General features: G+C 35.7%; 2 protein-coding genes across 7 annotated transcripts in view; one reads left to right on the forward strand and one right to left on the reverse strand.

Annotated features, from left to right (window-relative positions):
- The window catches only part of RALGPS2 (Ral GEF with PH domain and SH3 binding motif 2), a 133,205-nt gene that overhangs the window by 79,703 nt on the left and 33,747 nt on the right, over positions 1–19,755 (forward strand). The gene's annotated exons all lie outside the window — the stretch shown is intronic.
- ANGPTL1 (angiopoietin like 1) lies at positions 279–18,357 on the reverse strand. The gene is made up of 5 exons (XM_079760826.1): positions 17,829–18,357; positions 12,074–12,919; positions 3,976–4,169; positions 2,444–2,714; positions 279–873 (listed from the first exon to the last, which is right to left on the reverse strand). The coding sequence occupies exons 2-5, from the start codon at positions 12,891–12,893 to the stop codon at positions 686–688; spliced, it is 1,473 nt and encodes a 490-aa protein (XP_079616952.1). The 5' UTR covers positions 12,894–12,919; positions 17,829–18,357; the 3' UTR covers positions 279–685.

Here is a 19,755-nt window from a genome sequence, read left to right on the forward strand (position 1 = left end):
TGTATTTGTATATTTCTGTTTTTGTAAATTGACCATTTAAATACTGTCTACATTTATTTTTTTGTTTTAAAAATAATATATTTTAATACTGTGGGTCACTTAATTCTTTTGGGAAATTGGCATAAAATAATATTGTTATGAATTTAGATTTAATTATTTCATGTGAAAGGCACAGATTCCATTTGAAATAACTTTTATTTAATGCAAAACATATTTTTATTGGCAAAACTAGAGTTTTCTCTAATTTCCTGTCTATTTTTTATAAATAAAATGTATGACTTGACTGAAATCTTTAAAAATAATTTTTCATAGGAAGTAAGAAAAATCTCATAAAGTTTTAAAATAAATTGGTAAAGGTGTCGAACATGTATTCAATTTTGATTTAAAGTAAAGCTGAGGTTTGTTTTACTTTATGGCAAATATTTACATTGTAAAAAACAAGCTTTGCCCATGTTTAGTCATTGTAATTTTTAAAGTAACTAAGATTATGGCAACTAATAATATTCTCCTGTATATTGAGGGAAAATGAAACCATATTCATAAATTCTCTTTTATAGGTACGGTAAAATTTGTTCAAAAAATTATATCTGTAGAAATGGATTGTGCAAAGTAATATACATGTAAAATTTACATTTTCAGGGACTGAAAAATACAGAGTTCTATTTAAGTTGTAGACGGTCTCCCTTTAGTCAATAGGCTTGATCATCATCTGAACTGCTCTCAAGGAGTATGACCCGCCTCGGTATTCGGCCCAAAAGATTCCATCTTGGTACTTGCTTCTGTAGTGGCCTCCTCGGTACCACACTCCGTTCAGGTTAGAATGCGCACAGGCGTTGTACCACCAGCCTCCTTTATGAAAGTGTGCACAGTTTCCTTTGAGGGAAAAATAGAGTTATCAGAGTAAGTTTCTTCTAAGTGTGGTACTCTGCACACCACCCAAAACCTAACTCTATCTGTGGAACAGTACGTTTTCCTTACTGATTTCTGTTAGCCTTTATCTTCATAATTTTGTTTCTTCATTTACTCTGTTACTGTTAAATACTAAGTACATGAAACATCACTGGAACTTTCTTATCTTGCCCTTTGCTTGCTTAGGATTTGTTTTGTTGTTGTTGTTTTTTAAGTGATTTAATTTTGCAAGTAGCAGCGTAAATAAAATGCAAGTATTGTTTGCATGTAAGAGAGAAATTGGAAGGGAAGATAGGAAGTTGCTAAAGAGAGTAAACTTTGGGGGAAATTAAATTCTCAAAAATAATATAAAACATCATGACTGTCAATTAAATGGGTTTCTATAAAAAAGGCATATGTTACAGTTATTTCACTCATCCTTTTTTCCTCTCTTGCCTATGTGAAAAAAGGCTGTTTGCCAGGATACAGCTGAACAGAAATATAGATCAATTTTGGGGGGTGATATCTCCCCCCAAACCTGGGTTAAGGAGGCAAAAAGTATATGAAAATTAAATTAAAAGTTATCTTATGTGAGTGGCCTAATTGATTCTAAGAAGAATATTAATTTCCCCTCTGAATAAAGCTCGTTTTTGTTCCTTTTTTACATGTCATAATCGTTTGCTGTTCCCCTTTGCTAAGAAATGCCTTTCCCCACATACCCAAGTGGCTTCTTCCTTCACTCCCTATAGCTCTCTATTCAGAAAATGCCTTCTCACAGAAAAGAGCACCCACCCCAGCCCTGCTGCCCAGCCCTCTCTGTTCCCTTACTGAGTTTCCTCTTTCTTAGAGGACTTGTCACCGTCTGACAAGGCATTTGTCTCCCTCTGGAGCAAGCTCCAAAGGGCAGGAACTTCATTCACTGCTGTGTCCTCAGCACCAGCTGGCACATGGGAGTGTCCAGTTAGTGTCTGTTATGAATGTTAGGCAGTTGGCAGTTTTATTTCAAGATGAATGCCTTTTTGTTTTGTTTTCCATTTCCCATCCCTCCAACTGAGACCAACAGAACCTTCTTCACAGAGGTCATGCATTGAGATTGCCTTACAGCAGCGATTTTCAACCGGTTGCTGCAAGAATTTTAAAAAAACGCAGTACCTGATTCTTTAGTCAGGGGCACTGACCTCTTTTCCCTTAGATTGTCAAATAACAAAATGACAACAGCCAATACAACAACAGCTGTCCGGTGTGAATGAATCAAAATTATCCCTATTTTTTGTCGGATCGGCAAAAGGTATATATTTTTTGGTGTGCCATAGAATTCTAGTAATTCATTTATGTGTGCCATGAGATGAAAAAAGTTGAAAATCGCTGCCTTGCAGTTGTAGAAGAGATCCTAAAGCTATTCCTTTCCAGATTATATTCCTTTTGACTGAATCCAAAATTCCACTGACCTTTCTAGAAAGATTTTTAGTGGTATACACTTTACTAACAGGTTCTATTTCATGCACAGAAAGTGGTGATCCTACAAAGAATGCACATCAGCTTTTTTCCTACCCACCTGCATACATATCTTTATCTCTGTCCAGTGTGGTGAATTGTTTACCATTGTGCCACATCATAGAGTCCCCTGCATTTCCCTGGTAAGTCCCCAGGCGCAGTCTGTAGAATTCACTTTCAGGTTCCAGGCGAAAGCTGCTGTATTCTGCATAGACTTTTTTATCACTCCAGTCTTCTAATTCAATCAGCAACTTGTAATTATCTTGGTTGCTAAGCATATAAATATTTTCCAATCCAAGCCAGTATTCTCCGTCAATGTTTCCAAACCCTTTCTGTAAATTAAAAAAAAGCATGAGTACATAAATAACTGTAGAGATAGTACATGTTTTAATAGATAAGTTTTCAACATTTGAGCATAATGATATTGGCCATTTAAGTGGTAATGTGAAATTCCATTTTAGTAGGTCACCCGATCTTTATGAGCCCCCACATAGTCACTTAGTTTTGTTTTGCTTTCTCTTAACTTGTCAGTAGTATTTATTTGCACAACTAGTTTTAAACCCTACAAATAAGACAAAGGCAAAAGAGAATAAAAGTGACTCATAGCTGCTAGAAACATTAATGAACTACCCAGATCCTTGAATAGGGTTCCTGATAGCTCTCATTATACAAAGAGCTCATTTTTTCCTAAAAGTATATACTGTCCCCACCATAGTCAAACAAAAAGCATATCTAGCATTATGATCATTCTATAAAAGTGAGAGTATCTCTTAGGACAAATTATCTTCTTTAGCTCAATTATAAGTAAAGTTAGTAAATATAAGAAGATAAAATAGTAATCTTCAAAGTTCTCCCTTTGGAAAATTGTAGATTAATGTTTGAAAAAATAACTGTCCCATTTCAGTAAGCACTTGCCATTGCGTGTGTGCAGCAGAATGTAAGTTCAGTAAACCTTCTCTTAACACTAAACCTATTTTCAAGGAGGTTGTGCTGCAGAATTCCTTTTCTCTAGTTAGTACTTGTTTAGAAATTTACACTTCGGATATGGATATATTAATGTCTCATGTTTAGCTGCCAGTAAAATATCACCTAAGAGTGAATAATCATGTTATTTCACAGTTTTGACTGAATTATTAACCATCTAGAAAATATAGTTTCTACCATCTGCCATCCTTAAACGGAAAATATATACCACTCATTAAAAACAAAACAAAACATTAGCATCGTTATCATTGGTAATTAGTCCTAGAAAAGGGGTAATTTTTTTAAAGTCCTATATTTTATATTATTGTTTAAATATATTTGATGGGTATAGATGTGGTTGTAAACAAGCAGTTATTGCCTTAGAAAATGGAATTAGGAGAAGTCTTTGCAAAGAACTACTTACATGTATGAGTCATCCAGATGGAAAGGGGTCATTTTAAAATGCATCTTCAGTTTCCTTTTTATATTTTAATTTTTACTTTAAAACTAGAGATGAGAACCATATTTTTTGACAAACGCCACTAACGAAAAACATGGATAGTTATTTTTTTACCTGTGTGTCTAATTTATAGAATGGCTACTGTTCTCTTGTCTGATTCACTGACTTACCTTATAATTGTCCCAGTTTCTGAAGAAGTTGACAGAGCCATCTGTCCTCTTCTGAATAACAGTCCAACCCCCAGGGTCCAAACTGTTCTCACACCATAACTGCATTGGTCCATTGCTGTTTTCAGGTTTAATCATATAAATTCCACTGACTGAGTAGCCAGCCTCTTTTGCATGCTGGCAATCTTTGAATGGTCCTGTAATTGAAATATTATTGATTGGCTGGAAACTTAATAAGAAAACAGCCATATTAAAATAGTTTTTAATCAGGAGCCTTACCTTTGTATCTTTCTTTACAGAAACCACTTTTTGTCTATTGTGTACACAATGCTATAAAAGTTAAAGGCTAAATAAAAGGATTAGCACAGCCCCACTGTCCGGAATATGAACTTGTGTCATTTTCCACTGTGCTTGCAAGCCTTTGTACATATACACACGTTTTTATACTGTTACCATCATAACACATATAGAAAGTTGGATTCTGTCTTTTTATTTTAACAAGCATTTCCATAGTCTGCATTCTAGCACTTACGATGTTGACATGTTATTTATTCCACTGACATTGGACATTGAGGTTTTATCTGATTTTTGCGGTTAGAAATGACACTACACAGTGTCTTCTTAGGTTTCATTTTTTCATATTTTCTTATAAAAACTTTGTGGGATTGATCTGGATCAGGAGAGTGTGAAACTTTTACAGTTCTCCATAGTGCCCAATTTACCGTTTTTAAAATTTGATTTCAGTGGAATACACTAGTTCTTTGAAATACTAACAACATCATGCCATGATGAGTTTTAGAATTGCTGAATGTTCTGTTAGCATTTTGGAAACTCAGACTGTACATTCACATCTTAAAGACTGAAAAGCCCTGAAATAAACCATAGTTTCCCAAACTTGTAAAGTCTTCTAACTTTCCCCCCCCCCCCGTGCAACAAATAGTCCATGAGAATACATTTCAGGAATGTTGGCAGTGTGCCTTTCTAAAGAGTTGTATCAATTTTATGACTAATAGTAATTTTTAAATTGAATCTACACATTGACCCTGTGATAGTTTACAGATGTTCTATAGATGAGACAGTTAACTATAGACTGAGGTCCCATATCGAATAAGGTAGTAAACCCTGGACTTAAAACTATTTCTTTCTAATCCCAGAGACCATGCTCTGACCTGCTGTTACATTTTAGAGTTTTATGGACTGTCTCATTGTTTAACTCACTAATAAGTTCTTCATGTCTTCTCAGATAACAAAGTATTTTGTAAAATCATTTGTTGAATGTCTGACTCGTGAACTTGTGATATCCACATTTTTGGATCTAGCCACTGAGAAAAACTGGCCAGGGCTATTCAGAGCCCTTTGATGCAACACTTAAAGTAGTCATTATCAGTAACTGTTAGTTCTCTCCCCTTTTCCTTTTTAATCTTGACACATAGTCATAGCTTATTTAATAATACAAGTATTTAATAATTTAATGAATATATGCTTATTTCATTTATAGATTTAATGTGGCTGTTCAAAGATGAACACACAGTCATTTCTACTGTAGCAAAATATTGTATTTCTGAAAAACCCATGTTCTGCAAAATCATGCACTGAAAATAGCAGCCAGTGTTAGCTGTTAGCATACTTTGTAATCCGTTGCAGTTAACTTGTGGCATAAAACTGATGAAATGCTTGGGAAAATCCCATATGAATCAAAATGACCCCTTTGTTTTACTGATATTATTCTCTTTTGCTAGTCACATATGAGCTGCTTCACATTACAGAAACATGCATTGTAGTCAAGTCAGAGAAAGGTAGAGAAGTTGTATTTCAGACAGTATAAACTTTAGAGAATTTAAATTTCATATGTGGGAATGAAATGGAAGGAAAAGTGAAGTATGATTTCCAAGTCCATTCTTAGATTATTTTATGTAACGCATGGTAATATGTTCATTTATATATTCATGGAACTTCCCATGGGCAAGAACTGTATCTTTTGGTTGTATATCAGCAGTTTAAACCCACTTAGGCACTCAAATATTTGTTGAACTAAATGAAAAAAAGCCACAGTGGTTTCCTCAGTTCTGCATTTTTCCAGAAATGTCTTTGCTGCTTCTGCTATAGGCTAGAAACTGTTTTAGGCTCAAGCGGTAAAGAAGCAGCCATAGAGTAAAGTGGGAAAGTGGGGAAGTGGCAAGTAAAGAGAGAATTTCGCTACAGCATGACAAATGCTTTGATGGAGTTATACATCCAGGTTGTGCACATGGGAACACTGGCTAAGAAATAGCTCACCCAGATTTTTAGGGAAGAGATCAGTCCACCTATATCGGAGCTGAGTTTCAAAGATGGGTTAGTAGTTAGCCTGGCGGAGGTAGCAAGTCTGATCAAGGCCACACATGAGTCATGTGCTGAGGCGGAGGCAGAGGAGGGATCCGTGTTACAGAGGAGTTCCGAGTTCAGCATGCCTAGTGTGAATGAGGGTGCCACTGAGAACTCGTGAGGTAGACACTGGAGCTGAAACTGCTTTCCTCGGTTTAAAAGTAGTCATCGTGGATATTTCCAAAGTTAGCCAGAGTTTTCTAAGTTGTCACTTTCAGAGTAGTCAGGATATCTTGTTTTAAAACCTATTAGTGTTGTAATTAATGTATGCATGAAGTGATTTTGCAATACACATACCTCTCATTTCAGAAATTCGCTTATTCTCTGTCACCTTTGTATTGTTTAGTTCATAAATATAATCTTTGTAAATATTTACTATGCACTCATTGGAGTATAACTTGGACAGTTTATATTTAAGTATATATTCATGACTTAGACTTTCATGAGTTTATTTAAAATGCTGTAAAATATTTATTTTATTATTATTTTTTGTTGTTAATCCTCACCTAAGGACATTTTTCCATTGATTTTCAGAGAAGTGAAAGGGAGGGGGAGAGATAGAGAGAGAAACATTGATGTGAGAGAGAGACATATCCGTTGGTTGCTTCCTGCATACGCCCCGACCAGGGCAGGGGATCAAGCCTGCAACCGAAGTACATACCCTTGACCGGAATCGAACCTAGGACCCTTCAGTCCACAGGCCAATGCTCTGTTCACTGAGCCAAAGCAGCTAGGGCAATGCTATAAAATATTTAGGAACACCAAGGTTTTGAATGTTGACAGAATATTTATAAAATACCTTTTTCTTTCTGCTACTTAATATGCCCTTGGATATTTAAACAAATGAAAGAATTCTGGGTTCGATTTATGCAAATTTAAAATGATCTTCAACTTTAATTTTCAACCCACATTTTTTTAGTGGGCTTCATATTTACAAGGTGGATGCCTGTTAGACTTAGTTGATATAAAGGCTCAGGAAAATTAAGTTGAAATTCTTCTTCAGTATATGTGGATAAAATTAATAAAAGTAGTGCTTATTGTTACCTTTTTTTCTCATCAGTAAAGATAGTAAATATAAGAATTTAGTATTTGTTTATATTTATTTTTTAAATAAACCATTAATCTGTCTTAGCCAGTGTGTACTGTTGATCTTGGCAGAAATATTTTCTCATTATTACTTACATATCTCATTTACTTTCTGCTCTAGAATAAATCATTCTTATAATACATGTTTTACTTTCTCTGTACTGTAAAAAACATTGCTTAATGGGAATTCTTAAATGACTAGTAGAAAAGGACCAGTTTTCTTTTTGAGAGATCAAATATAACTTGTTCATTTGAATATTATCAGAAATTAATTGACATGATTTAGGAATTTGTTCATAGTGGTTCAATGGGTATAGAAGTACCTTTGCTTTAAAATAGGAATTTTATTAACCCGTTTCTTGTATTGAATAATCGTGTGATATTCTTCGTCTTCCATGACACACACCTTGATTCTTCTCTAGTCAAGAAACTGGAATTCTGTGCATGGAATTTGAAGGACCAGTCTCTTTCTTGCTCAGTTTTTTTGATGATTAAAGTTTGTACAGAGCTAACAAATTCCAGTTAATAGATCTGATTCATAGAAAGAAAAATATTGACCTGTAATTTTCCAGTGGGCATATCTCATAAAGAACCCATATTTTGAACAAAGCAGTGAATTAAATAAAAGATTTCAGCCCTGGCCGGGTGGCTCAGTGGGTTGGTGCATCATCCCATACAGTGGAAGGTCTCGGGTTCCATCTCCAGACTGGCTGTGTACCGGAAGCAGCTGATTGATGTTTCCTCTCCCTTCCTCTCCCTCTAAAATGAGTGGAAACGTATCCTCAGGTAAACATTAAAAAAAAAAAAAGATGTCATACTTTGAGTAACACTTGTGCTAGGAATCATCTTTAACATACCTGCCCTTTTTCTACAAACTAATTACCTAAGTTAAAAGGAGAATCCTGCCCTTTTTATTTTTAAATTTCTCATTTATTTTCTTACTCTGTCCAAATATTGTTCTCTTTGTGATAAGAGAAGCAGGACAAAAAAACCCAACACCCACCAATTTAGAGCTTTCAGATAATTGGTCAGCAAGTAAAATCTTTTGAAAGGTAAACTCTCTAATTGGGTTTGTCATTTTGAGTTAAGTATAAGGTACGTGTATTTGACAGCATTTCTGGAATGGGAAGTTTGAGGCAGATACTTTCTAAAGTAAGAGATTCTTTTTTGTAATAATATTAATTACTTTATTAATCTTTAAATTCAAAATGCAGTTACCAACCTGAGCTTTTATTTTTGAAATTATTAAAGAACTTACCTATTGTTTTTCATAACTAGTTAATAGAATTATATTCTAATGGGTCCTTTGCTTATTCACCAGTCTTCTTTAGTTTTTTTTTTTGTTTGTTTGTTTTAACTGTTAATATAAGTATTCCACTAAAACCAATTGCATCTTTAAAATTTATAAATAGGAAACATTTTAAATCATTGAAAATTAACTTATTATGCACTTAAAAGCATATTTTTAGTTTCTAATGATTTTTTTCAAGTTTAACTTTAAGTTCTCTTTTATGTCCCTTTACATGTCAAGGCAAAGCAAATACAGAGAAGTGCATACACAAAAGTTAATCATCAGTGATGGTCAGACCACACACAAATCATTTTTTTCACGATTCACCGCATTTAATCATTACAACAATATCTTTTACAAAACAGGCAGCCAGGTCTCAGAAAAGCCTTGCCCGAATCCAAGGTTCCTGACATTTAGGTCTATGCTCTACCACACTGTAGAGAAGCTCTCAACTCCCTTTACCTGTAAGGAATGAACTTACCATTTGTGAAAGAGTGATGTTTTCTTCTATAAAAGACTGACCTAAAGTGCAGCCACCGAATAACGTTGACTGCTAAGAGTTTTATTGACGCCAATTTGCCCAGTGTGTAGTCATTCCCAAACATTGTGTTTTTACGGTAGAGGGAAGGTAGTGTTCCTGGAGATAATTTATGTTGAACTAACAAAATCATGCCATTACTGGCTGTAAGTTCATAATAAGTTTGTCATTTTTTAAAGACCATTTTAAAAGAAAATATAAAACTAACTGTCATTAAAACACCTTTTTAAAAAAATGATGGTAAGATATAGATAACATGACATTTACCAACTTAACCATTTGTAAGTGTGCAGTTCAGTGGCATTAGTACATTCTCATTATTGTGCAACCAATCTCCAGACTCTCTTTAGCTTGCAAAACTGAAAATTCTGTACCTCATTCTACAACTCCCCATTCCCTCCCTCACTCCAGCTCCTGGCAACTCCCATTCTTCCTTTTGTCCTTATATGAATTTGACTCTTGTAGTTACCTCAAAAAAATAAAATTATACGTATTTGACTTTTGTGACTGGCTAAGACACATTTTAAAGAATACATAAAAATGATGTATTTAAAGACTTTAGAATGATAATGTACAACCTACATGTAGAGACCAGTAATCTGAGCTTCTTGGTGTTCGAAGCATATGTAATTACAATAGCCCCCCATCTTTGCACTCTTTGTGCAAGTACCCAAACAGCTTAGACATATGTTCCAGTCATAGGATATTATGAGAGTTTAGCACATTATTAAGAAAAGAAAATAACTAGTTTCTTGTTTCTTGTAATAAGTTATAGTTGATAAGAATCACAGAATATTAGAACTAGAAAGGGTGTTAGAATCATCCAGTCCAACCAATGCTCATTGTACAAATGAGAAAACAGAGACAGGCAAAGTGACTTACCTAAGGTCAATAACAAAGAAAACACATTTTCTCAATTCTGCGCACTTTCTTATATATTCATTAGTGTACTATTGAACATTCTTATGGTGTAATTAATATGTCCTTGGATTTCAGAGACCGACATTTATAGAATAAAATAACTAAAAACTTAATGTTTGCTTATAACAACAAATAATAACAGAAAAAGTTAATGCCTGTTCTTAACTTTTACATTAAGTATTGGTTTAGTAGGGATATATACCATTGTTTCATTAAAGCAAAAGTCTTGTTTAATAGGACTTTTAATATGCTGAATTCCTAGCATGGAATGTAATTCTGTAATATTAGATTTTTCTTGGACTGCAGCTCAATGTATAATAAAACCTAGAACTGATACCTCATTTCAGATAAGTATTGTTTAGTGTGTCAGCATATGAATATGTGAGTATTCATTTCTTCTAGAATTGGTGATACCATCCACTTAACATTCAGCACCCACAGAAAATACTCCATGACGGTTGTCTCCATGTGTACATAACTGTACACCCACCAGCTTATTAAAATCCACACGCTTCAATTATGTTTATTCATAAATCATATGTACAAACTACTATACTGATTTTGTGTACATTAAAAGCTTACAAAAATATATACATTTTTAAAAGAATATACAAAATAAATATTTTTTTCTTTCTACACCCAGTGGATCATTTTTTACATATCTTTCCTTTGGAAAACAAAGGTGGTGAAGATATTAATAATGATCAGCATTTACACAATTTAATGGTACTCTAGCCTATTGTTACTGAATGAATCCAGTATATAGAATGCATAAAGTACTTTCTTGAAGGTTTTTGAAATGACACAACTTGAAGAAGCTGTATAAAAATGTAATATTAAATCAATCAGCATCTATTTAGCATCTGCAAATGAGACACAATACCCATCTATCAAGAAGGAGCTTATAGTAGGAAGGCATCTTTTTATATGTGTATAGGTCCTGTGTGTATATATAAAGATAACTGATAATTCAAGAGCTAATATGAGAAATGTTTTACAGAGAGAAGAGACATTCATGGAGGGAGGCAATCACTTCAAGCCTATGGGAGTCAACAGGGGCTTCAAGGAGGAGTAGCTACTTTTATTTTCCTTCTTTTAGTCTGGGCCTTATGATTTGAATAGTAAGAAGACAATGACTTGATCCATTTTATTGAAGCGGGTGGTTTTTGTAAAGGAAATCAATAGAAGGAAAGCTAAAGAAGTAGGATGGATCTTTTGAGGATATTAGTCTTACCCGGCTAAACAAATTGGACTTTTTCAGTTTGCAGTCAGGGAACATATAAGCAGAAGTGTGATGTGATCAAAGTGGTGGTTAAAGAAGATGGATTTTCTTGGCATGTAGAATATATTTTCATGGAGAGATAAAACGGAGTTATGGAGGCTAGTTGACAGGCTATTATAACATCTGAGTTCCAGGCACTGTTATCTCCATTTTAAAGATGAAGAAACTGAGGTATGGAGCAATTCTCCGCCCAAGGCCACACAGCTAATAATTGAGGAAGTTCCTATCCTCTAGACTCCCATAAATAGTTTGGATCAAAACTAGAGTTCTGACTCTGAATACAAATGAATTAGTAATGAGCTTACTAAACTGAAACAAAGATGAATGGTTTATTTTTGCACCTAGATCAGTGACTGATACTGAGTGAAGGAAAGAATGAAATTAAGGAAGAGAGGTAGAGATCTTAGGATGAATTCTAGGTTTTGAGTTTAGGGTTTTTTTTGCTAGTGAAAACTTATTTATAGTCTTAGAGCTGAGAGATCTATTTTTCAATTCTTAGTAGAAAACAAAAATAGAAATTTTAATATTATGTATAGTTACTTCACCAAAATGAGGATTGTTTTCTCAACTATAAAACATATTAACCCCGTACTTCCATTTTTAACAGTAAGTGGTAACTCACCTTCATTGATGAAAGTTACTGGTGGTATCTTGAAAGGGCTTTTGGTGGGAGAAGTTGGCAGATCAGGTGGTGGCATTAAATCTCTGGGGTCACCTGGATCCCTCTGTATCTCGTTACCTGCCAGTAGCCCAGGAGTGTACTGATAACTGCTAGGAATGTGTCGTGGCACTACCTGGACAAGAGGAGGAGACACATGGGGTTCTTGTCGGGAAAAGATCCTCAAGCACTGTTCTTCCAACAAAGTGATCATCACAGACTGATTATTGACAAGGTCAGTCAAGGAAGCATATTTCACCTCTAGCTCCCTGTACCTTGTTGCCATCCTCAACATTTCTGTGGTGATGTTGAGGATTTTATTTTCCAACTGGGAAAGTTCAAGTGAGTTATCCCTCTTCCGGATAATCTCGTGTAATAGCTGCATGTAGAGTTGGGTAACTCGCGAGTTCATGTTCCGGCTCTCTTTTCTCAGCAGCTTGACTTCATTCACAATGTTTCCATCCACATCCACCACCAGCTGCAGGACGTCTATCTCCCGCTTCTGCTTGGACAGCACGTCCTTCAGGTTCTCCAGGTCCATCCTGGTGATCATGTCTTTAATGGTGCTTGCGTCTTGCCCTTTGGTATTGACACAAATCGGCCCTGTTATTTTCTGTTCAGGTACCAGGAACGTGTACGCACATTTCTTTACCTCCTCTTTACTGTCTGTGGCACGAGGATATCTCCTCTGGGTTATTTTTTTAATTTTGAATTCTCCTCTACAGTGTTCGGTGCCCATTACTAGGAAGAGGAGCACAATTAGGGTCCAGATAAAAGCCTTCATTTTGAAATGAGCTTGTGTAACGTCTTCTAAAAAACAAACCAATGAAGGGAAGAAGTAAGAGCAATGAATAGTAATCTACTTTTAAAGTCAGTGATGTAAAAAAGTATCTAAGGGGAAGACTGAATATCTATTAACAAATTGGACCAGAATTAAAGTTATTAATTTCTCAAGTTCAGTATCACAGCACCTTTGCATTTGTTTAAAAATTAGGTTTCAGACTACCTTTCCAAGTGCCACCTTCCTGCTTTCTGTTCCCAGCTCAGTGTGTGCCCACTGTGGGCAGAGGCACCTACGCAGAGACTTTTCTGGCTTTTAAAAAGCTCGCTCGCCGAAACCGGTTTGGCTCAGTGGATAGAGCGTCGGCCTGCGGACTCAAGGGTCCCAGGTTCGATTCCGGTCAAGGGCATATACCTTGGTTGCGGTCACATCCCCAGTAGGGGGTGTGCAGGAGGCAGCTGATCGATGTTTCTCTCTCATCAATGTTTCTAACTCTCTATCCCTCTCTCTTCCTCTCTGTAAAAAATCAATAAAATATAAAAAAATCAAATAAATAAAATAAAAAGCTCGCTCACTACCTGGAAACTCTTAAAACAGCACACAGTGTCTGTAAGGCATTAATTAAAACAGTGTTCCCTAACTAGTGTTAAAGTTACTAGGTGACTATTAGTCGGTGTTTTCTATTTATCCTGTGCACTTTCAATCAAATTAGCCCTCTGGATGAATACCTTTATAAACTACCAAATTCAAGAAACATTTTTAGGTAAATCTAAAATGGGAAAGTTTTAGCATCGGTGTTTCGTTATTGTTGTTGTTGTTGTTGTTTTATAGCATGTCCTTTTGGGATTGGGGACAAGTTTAAGAATAATAGCATGTGTACAGTCATTATTGTGGGTAATCATGTTTCTCAACCATAATATTATATATGCTCTAAGCCAGGCGTCCTCAAACTACGGCCCGTGGGCCACATACGGGTGTTTTTGCCGCTTTGTTTTTTTACTTCAAAATAAGATATGTGCAGTGTGCATAGGAATTTGTTCATAGTTTTTTTTAAACTATAGTCCGGCCCTCCAACGGTCTGAGGGACAGTGAACTGGCCCCCTGTTTAAAAAGTTTGAGGACCCTTGCAGCAGGTTCATTCTGCTGAACTGTATTTTAGTAAAATGTTACCTTTCTATGACCATTACCAAAGAAAGGAACTACCTGTAATTGAGTGTGGTTGTTAAAGTTGGGAAGTGCCTCAGAGACCACTTCAATCAAGAACCTCTTTGGGCCCGAGTGCATGGTGAAGGCCTGGGCCACACAAGCAGGTGATGTTGGAGCCAGGTCAAGAATTCAGGTTCCCTGGCTCTTCAGTGAGTGTTTATGGCAGTGGCACACACACTAGACGTGTGCTTGCTTGGGATGTGTCGTTTTTGCTGTGGCAGATGAGAAATACTTGTCCTCTATGCTATAGTTTCTGTGGAAACTTTCATTAGAACCAGTTTAGTTCCAAGAACCGAAGCCTCTCCCTTTCTCGGTAGCTACCTCCCTAAAGAGGAGCAGCAGAGAGAACGTGTCCCTCCATCAGGTTCATCAGCACCTACTGTGTGTAGCCCACCTTCTCCTGTAAACTGCATTCCTATCTGCTCTTTTTGAAGGATGGCAGTGGATACACTAAAACAGAGCTTTTCTACTTGTTTTCCACCAGGTGTCACTTATTGGAGAAGCTAGGGCCCAGGTTGTTTATGCCTGCTAGCGATAATTACAACGCCATCCTACTCACTGCATGCCTGCTAAATGCCAGGCATGGTTTAAAGCCCTTCACATGGATTAAATCATTTGCTTCTCATTACAGTCCTTGGAGGTAGATTATTATGATCTTCATTTTCAGATGAAGAAACTGGCACCCAGAGTTACGTGCTTCACCCAGAGTCACACAGCTCCTAAGAAATGGAGCCACAATTTGAACCCAGGCAGAAACTCCAAGGTCCATATTTTTCATTAACCACTACATCACATGGCAACACGTTCTCTCCTTTTTCTATCAGCAGCATTACAACAATCCCCTATATTTATATTTGCTTGGCACATGTTAACTATTTGCATTACACCATTTTGCAAAGGAATAAAGTCATGGAGAAGCTAAAACACTCAAGTGGGATTCAGATTTTCTTGTGACTTCTCTAGACCTGTGGTTTTTATCCTGGTCATTCATAACAACAGAGGAGTCATAACTTTGTGTCTCTTTTCACCAAATAGGGGGAGAAAGGTAATGAAAATAAAGAACGGATGGAGTGTGGAGGATTACTGTCCTTTTACAAAACAGTTTAGATAGTAAGGGTGAGCATAATAATATTTCATATGTATATTAAAGGCCTTCTGTTGCTGACTGCTCACCAAAAGCATACATCCATGAATACTTTTAGTTTTTTGTTTTCATACTTTGCCTTCTGACATTTTAGAGTTTAAGAGTCTTCTATTTTATTTTTAAAAGGACTTTACTACCTAGAGTTACCCACACCAAAACCAGTACAAGATTTCTCGTTATATTTACGAATTTATGAAATTCAGATGTGGTTTAATTTAAAAACTGAGGGCAAAAATAAATAAAACAAACTGAGGGCAGTAAAATAGAAGCCCTCAGATTTCTCCTACGGTTACTCACCTAGTGCTCAGGTCCTCTCATTTCTTAGATCATAAAATCATTTTAATAATCTATGAAATAAGCTACCAAAACGGAAAATTTAGAAAGTAGTGTGAAACTTCAAAACAAGTAGAATTTTATGAACAGTATTCTATTTGAAAAGCTTGAGTTCCTACCAGACACAGATTTTTATAGAACAACTAAGCATATAATCCAAGACTGTTGTGACTTTACATCAGTTTTTCACAGAAGAACAAAGATGTGAAAATACGAATCTAAATTAAAATAGCAATAGCTTCCTTTAGATGTATTCTGTCTGCCTTGGCTATGTATGGGCCCCTGTACAGTTAAATCATAACCAAAGTCGCTGTCTACCATAAGAGAATCTGACCTAAGTTTGTATTTAAAGGAGGCAATTAAAATTTTTAAAAATAAATACAACTCCCGTATCCTTACAAAAGTGTACTGACTTTGTTGTCATCTAAAACAGAGTAAGGAGCCAAATTTTTAAGTAGTAGACTGAGCTACGTCATGGGTAAAGAACTGGTTTTAAAAATACAGTTACTGTTACATTTTCTGAAACATTCTCTTATTTAATATTTTCCCACATATGTTCAGTTTTAAAAGTGAAAGATCCATAAATCTGTGTTACCTCATAAAACCTTTCTGTGTATGGTAAAAATTTTCCTAGATCCCAAGAGAATGTTATAAATTAGTTACAGTATACTTAAGTTTAAATCTGTCTTTGCTTGGTTGTTTTTTTGGGGGAAAGTCTTCCATGCTTTGTGTTAACTTGATTGGTACTTTTTTCCTCTTCATAGTTGCTACATTGTCAGCTAGTAGAGAGAAGAAATAAGTAGGATTGACTTCCTTTCAGCTGGTAAACATATAGAGGCACCTCACTGCCTGTGTCATGCCCTGAAAACAGCATGAGGCAGAGAACTTGAATTTAGGAAGCATTGAAGATACCTTAGATAAAGAATTTCTAGATTGTGTATTTGTGTTCTAGGAAGAGACTAGCTGTCTGTGTGCTTTGGGTTTTAGATTAAATGCTACCCTCAGGCTTCTGTAAGAATTGAGATTTAATGAGGTCCTGCACTTTTCATAGCAAACGATGAAAAGATGGCAAGTATTTCAAATCCAGTATTGCTTGGAAATCTTATCAGAATCTCTTGTGAAACACATTTCACAGAGATCTTCCCAGTGTTTAGAGTTAAGAATGTTTAAGGAAAGGACATGAAAGTTGGAGAAATCTTAGCTTTATTGTTATTTGCTTATTAAAGATACTTAAAATTAGTATCTTGAACGTTTAAAAGGACGGAGGATCCCCAAATCATAACAAACAAGTATTTTTGGTGTTAAAGCTTACTAATTAGTAACCAGGCATTAATAATTCTCACAGTACAATTAAAGCCCCCAGATGAAATATTGAAAGAACACTCTTGCTTTTGGTTACCAAAATTACTTCTATATAAAATTCATATGTTTTCTATATTTTAATCATGTATTTAAGTAACTGTATCGTTGGGGTTTTTCTGTTGTTAATGCTGACTTACATAATACTGTTATCACATTTTCTTTTTCTCCCCAATCCTAATCTGTAAGGTTTTAGGGGGGGGTTATGTATCAATAACTTTGCTTTTTTAATTAATTCAATTATAACAGTTTTTATTTCTGTTACCCAAGTTAAATTACTGATACATGTAAACCTGGGAAAATATTTAAAATTTTGAGTTTTTTAACAAGAAATATCATAGACCTGTCTTAAATCATTACAAGGATTTTTGCTGACATTTAGTTATACCATAATTGAGGTTTGTTGCAAAGCCTTTCGGTTAATTTTATATCTTCTGTGTTTTTTAGCTGTAGTTTAAGATATCTAACAGCATATAAATCTTCACACCCTGTAGATATGTGAAGACTAATGTTTATAACTTTTAAGTTTGTATTCCTTTATTTTTAATCACTATGCTATAAATATAAACCTTATACATAAATCTTTAAGTTAACGTTTCTATCTAGTGTCACTATAGCACTTGTTTTCTGAAACCCCGCTTATATGCATTAATCTAAAAGCATGTCACTAAATATTATTAAGTTGAAAAATAACACATTAATCATCATAAAGTACGTAATGACCAGGTTTTACATAAAGTTGAAAAACAAAACCTTTTCCAGATTAAATAAATTTTAGTGTATTCCAAAATTCTTTGTTCAATAAGAGATTTTGAAATTTTTATGACAGATGTAAAATAATTATGCATTTTGACATATATTAGAATTTTTAAGTAAAAATAAAAGCATTAAAATACCTTTTGCATCTGTTGATAAAGCAAAGCCAGAAACTTGCCGCTCTTATTCTTGCTTTTAAAAATCAGTGTAGGAGTTTGTTCGTCTGTGACTTTAATGGCAACTGCATCTTTGTTTTGGGCCGTTGAATCCAGGCTGTAATAAGGAACTTCTTTCTCTTCTTACCACACTAATCAATTGAATTTGACAAGCCACCTATGTAATTTTAAGTAGTGGAGTGGAAGTTCTGGTCTGTGGGCTGTCTTTAATCCAGCAGAGAAAGCGTTGTGGCTTTGCTCTGTCTGCCACATGGAGAAACGCTGTAACCAGCTGCAGCTGACCCAGATTGTATATACAGTGCCCTTGAATAGTGATTCCCTCTTTCTCAGTAGACTCAAGTTCAGCCCACATCTTACGTCACCAAAAAATTGCTGGAGACTGGGGGTGTGTGGGAGTCTCCTCCCTAGGATTTCCTCTCTGTGGCCTTAAAATAGGGGTGCGGGGAGTGGGATCAGCGGGAGATGAATAGCTGGGAACAAGGAGAGACTGTGCAGGTTGAAGGAAGGGCACCATCTGGAAACAAACTATCCTAGTTCAGCGGGCAATTATAAAACAAACATTGTAGTCTGCTGGCCAGAGATCTTTTAAGTTAAATACTGAAAAAACACAGTACTCAACTTCACTTAGAAGTAGCTGCAGGCTGATGAGTTTGTCTTTCGTTACAAAGAACAAGTTGCACTGGGTCGGGAGGCAGCCACCTAAAGAATGTAATGGTCTTTATAGCCTGGAAGTTTTAAACATTTCACTGAGTTGCCATTTTAGAAGATTTTAAACGTTATTAGAAACCTAATGTTGTTGTAATATGTTTATCATTACCAAAAATAAGTGGAAATCTATGTATAAAATTATTTCAGAAATTTAACATTTTTAAACCTAAACTCTGATGCTACATGTCACTTCCTTCTGTTCTACAACATGGCACCTCTTGTCTGAATAAGGTTATTCTTATGGTTGATAGGATATAAATGCAAACATAACTCTGACCTGAGAGGCGGGGGTTCTCTCTCTCTCTCTCTCTCTCTCTCTCCCTCTCTCTCACACACACACACACACACACACACACGCATGCACACATACACATATGCACGCACACACTGTAAACTTGGACAAGCCACTTTTACCTAGCTCTGGCCCAGTTCTTCTGCTATGAAATTAGGGTGCTGGAGAGAGAATTACTAGTTGTTGAGTACTATAACTATGCTAACAAATTTCATTAAATCAGGAAATGTGATTCAGTAACTCAATAGCTGGGGAAACACAAATTTAAGCATCTTAATTGATTTGGCTTAGTACTTCAACACTAAGTGGTAGACTGGGGGATTAAACTCTATAACTCTGAAGCATTATGCCACACTCTCACTGGAGTATGTAGTTGCTGATTGCTGCTGCTAGATAATACCTTTGGGCTTCCATTTTCTATACATACCATGTGCTTTCCCCTCCATGTTGATGTAGCTTGTATTTTATCTTTCTGATACTCTACCATCAACTGTTGATCCATATATCCTTATTTAAAATCAGCTAAGTTTCTGCCTCTTTTGCAGAATTGTTTCTTTAAATTCCTGTGACATACATAGATACCAGGGGTTGCAAACTCAAGGGCCTATAAAGACAAATGCTCACCACAAGAATGCAGCCCTGGCTGGTGTGCCTTGGTTGGTTGGAGCGTTGTCCTGTGCAAGTTCGATCCCCAGTCAGGGCACATACCCAGGTTGCAGGTTCAATCCCTAGTTAGGGCGTGTATGGGAGGCAACCGATCAATGTGTCTCTCTCTCCTCCTCCCCCTCTCTTTTTCCCTTCCTCTCTCTAAAAATATTTTTTAAAAAGCAAGAATGAAGTAGGTGATGTAATAAGCAAATTAAATCAGACCATAACAGGAAAATGAGAGTT

Source organism: Cnephaeus nilssonii, assembly GCF_951640355.1.
Source record: "Cnephaeus nilssonii genome assembly, chromosome: 21".
Lineage (NCBI taxonomy): Eukaryota > Metazoa > Chordata > Mammalia > Chiroptera > Vespertilionidae > Cnephaeus > Cnephaeus nilssonii.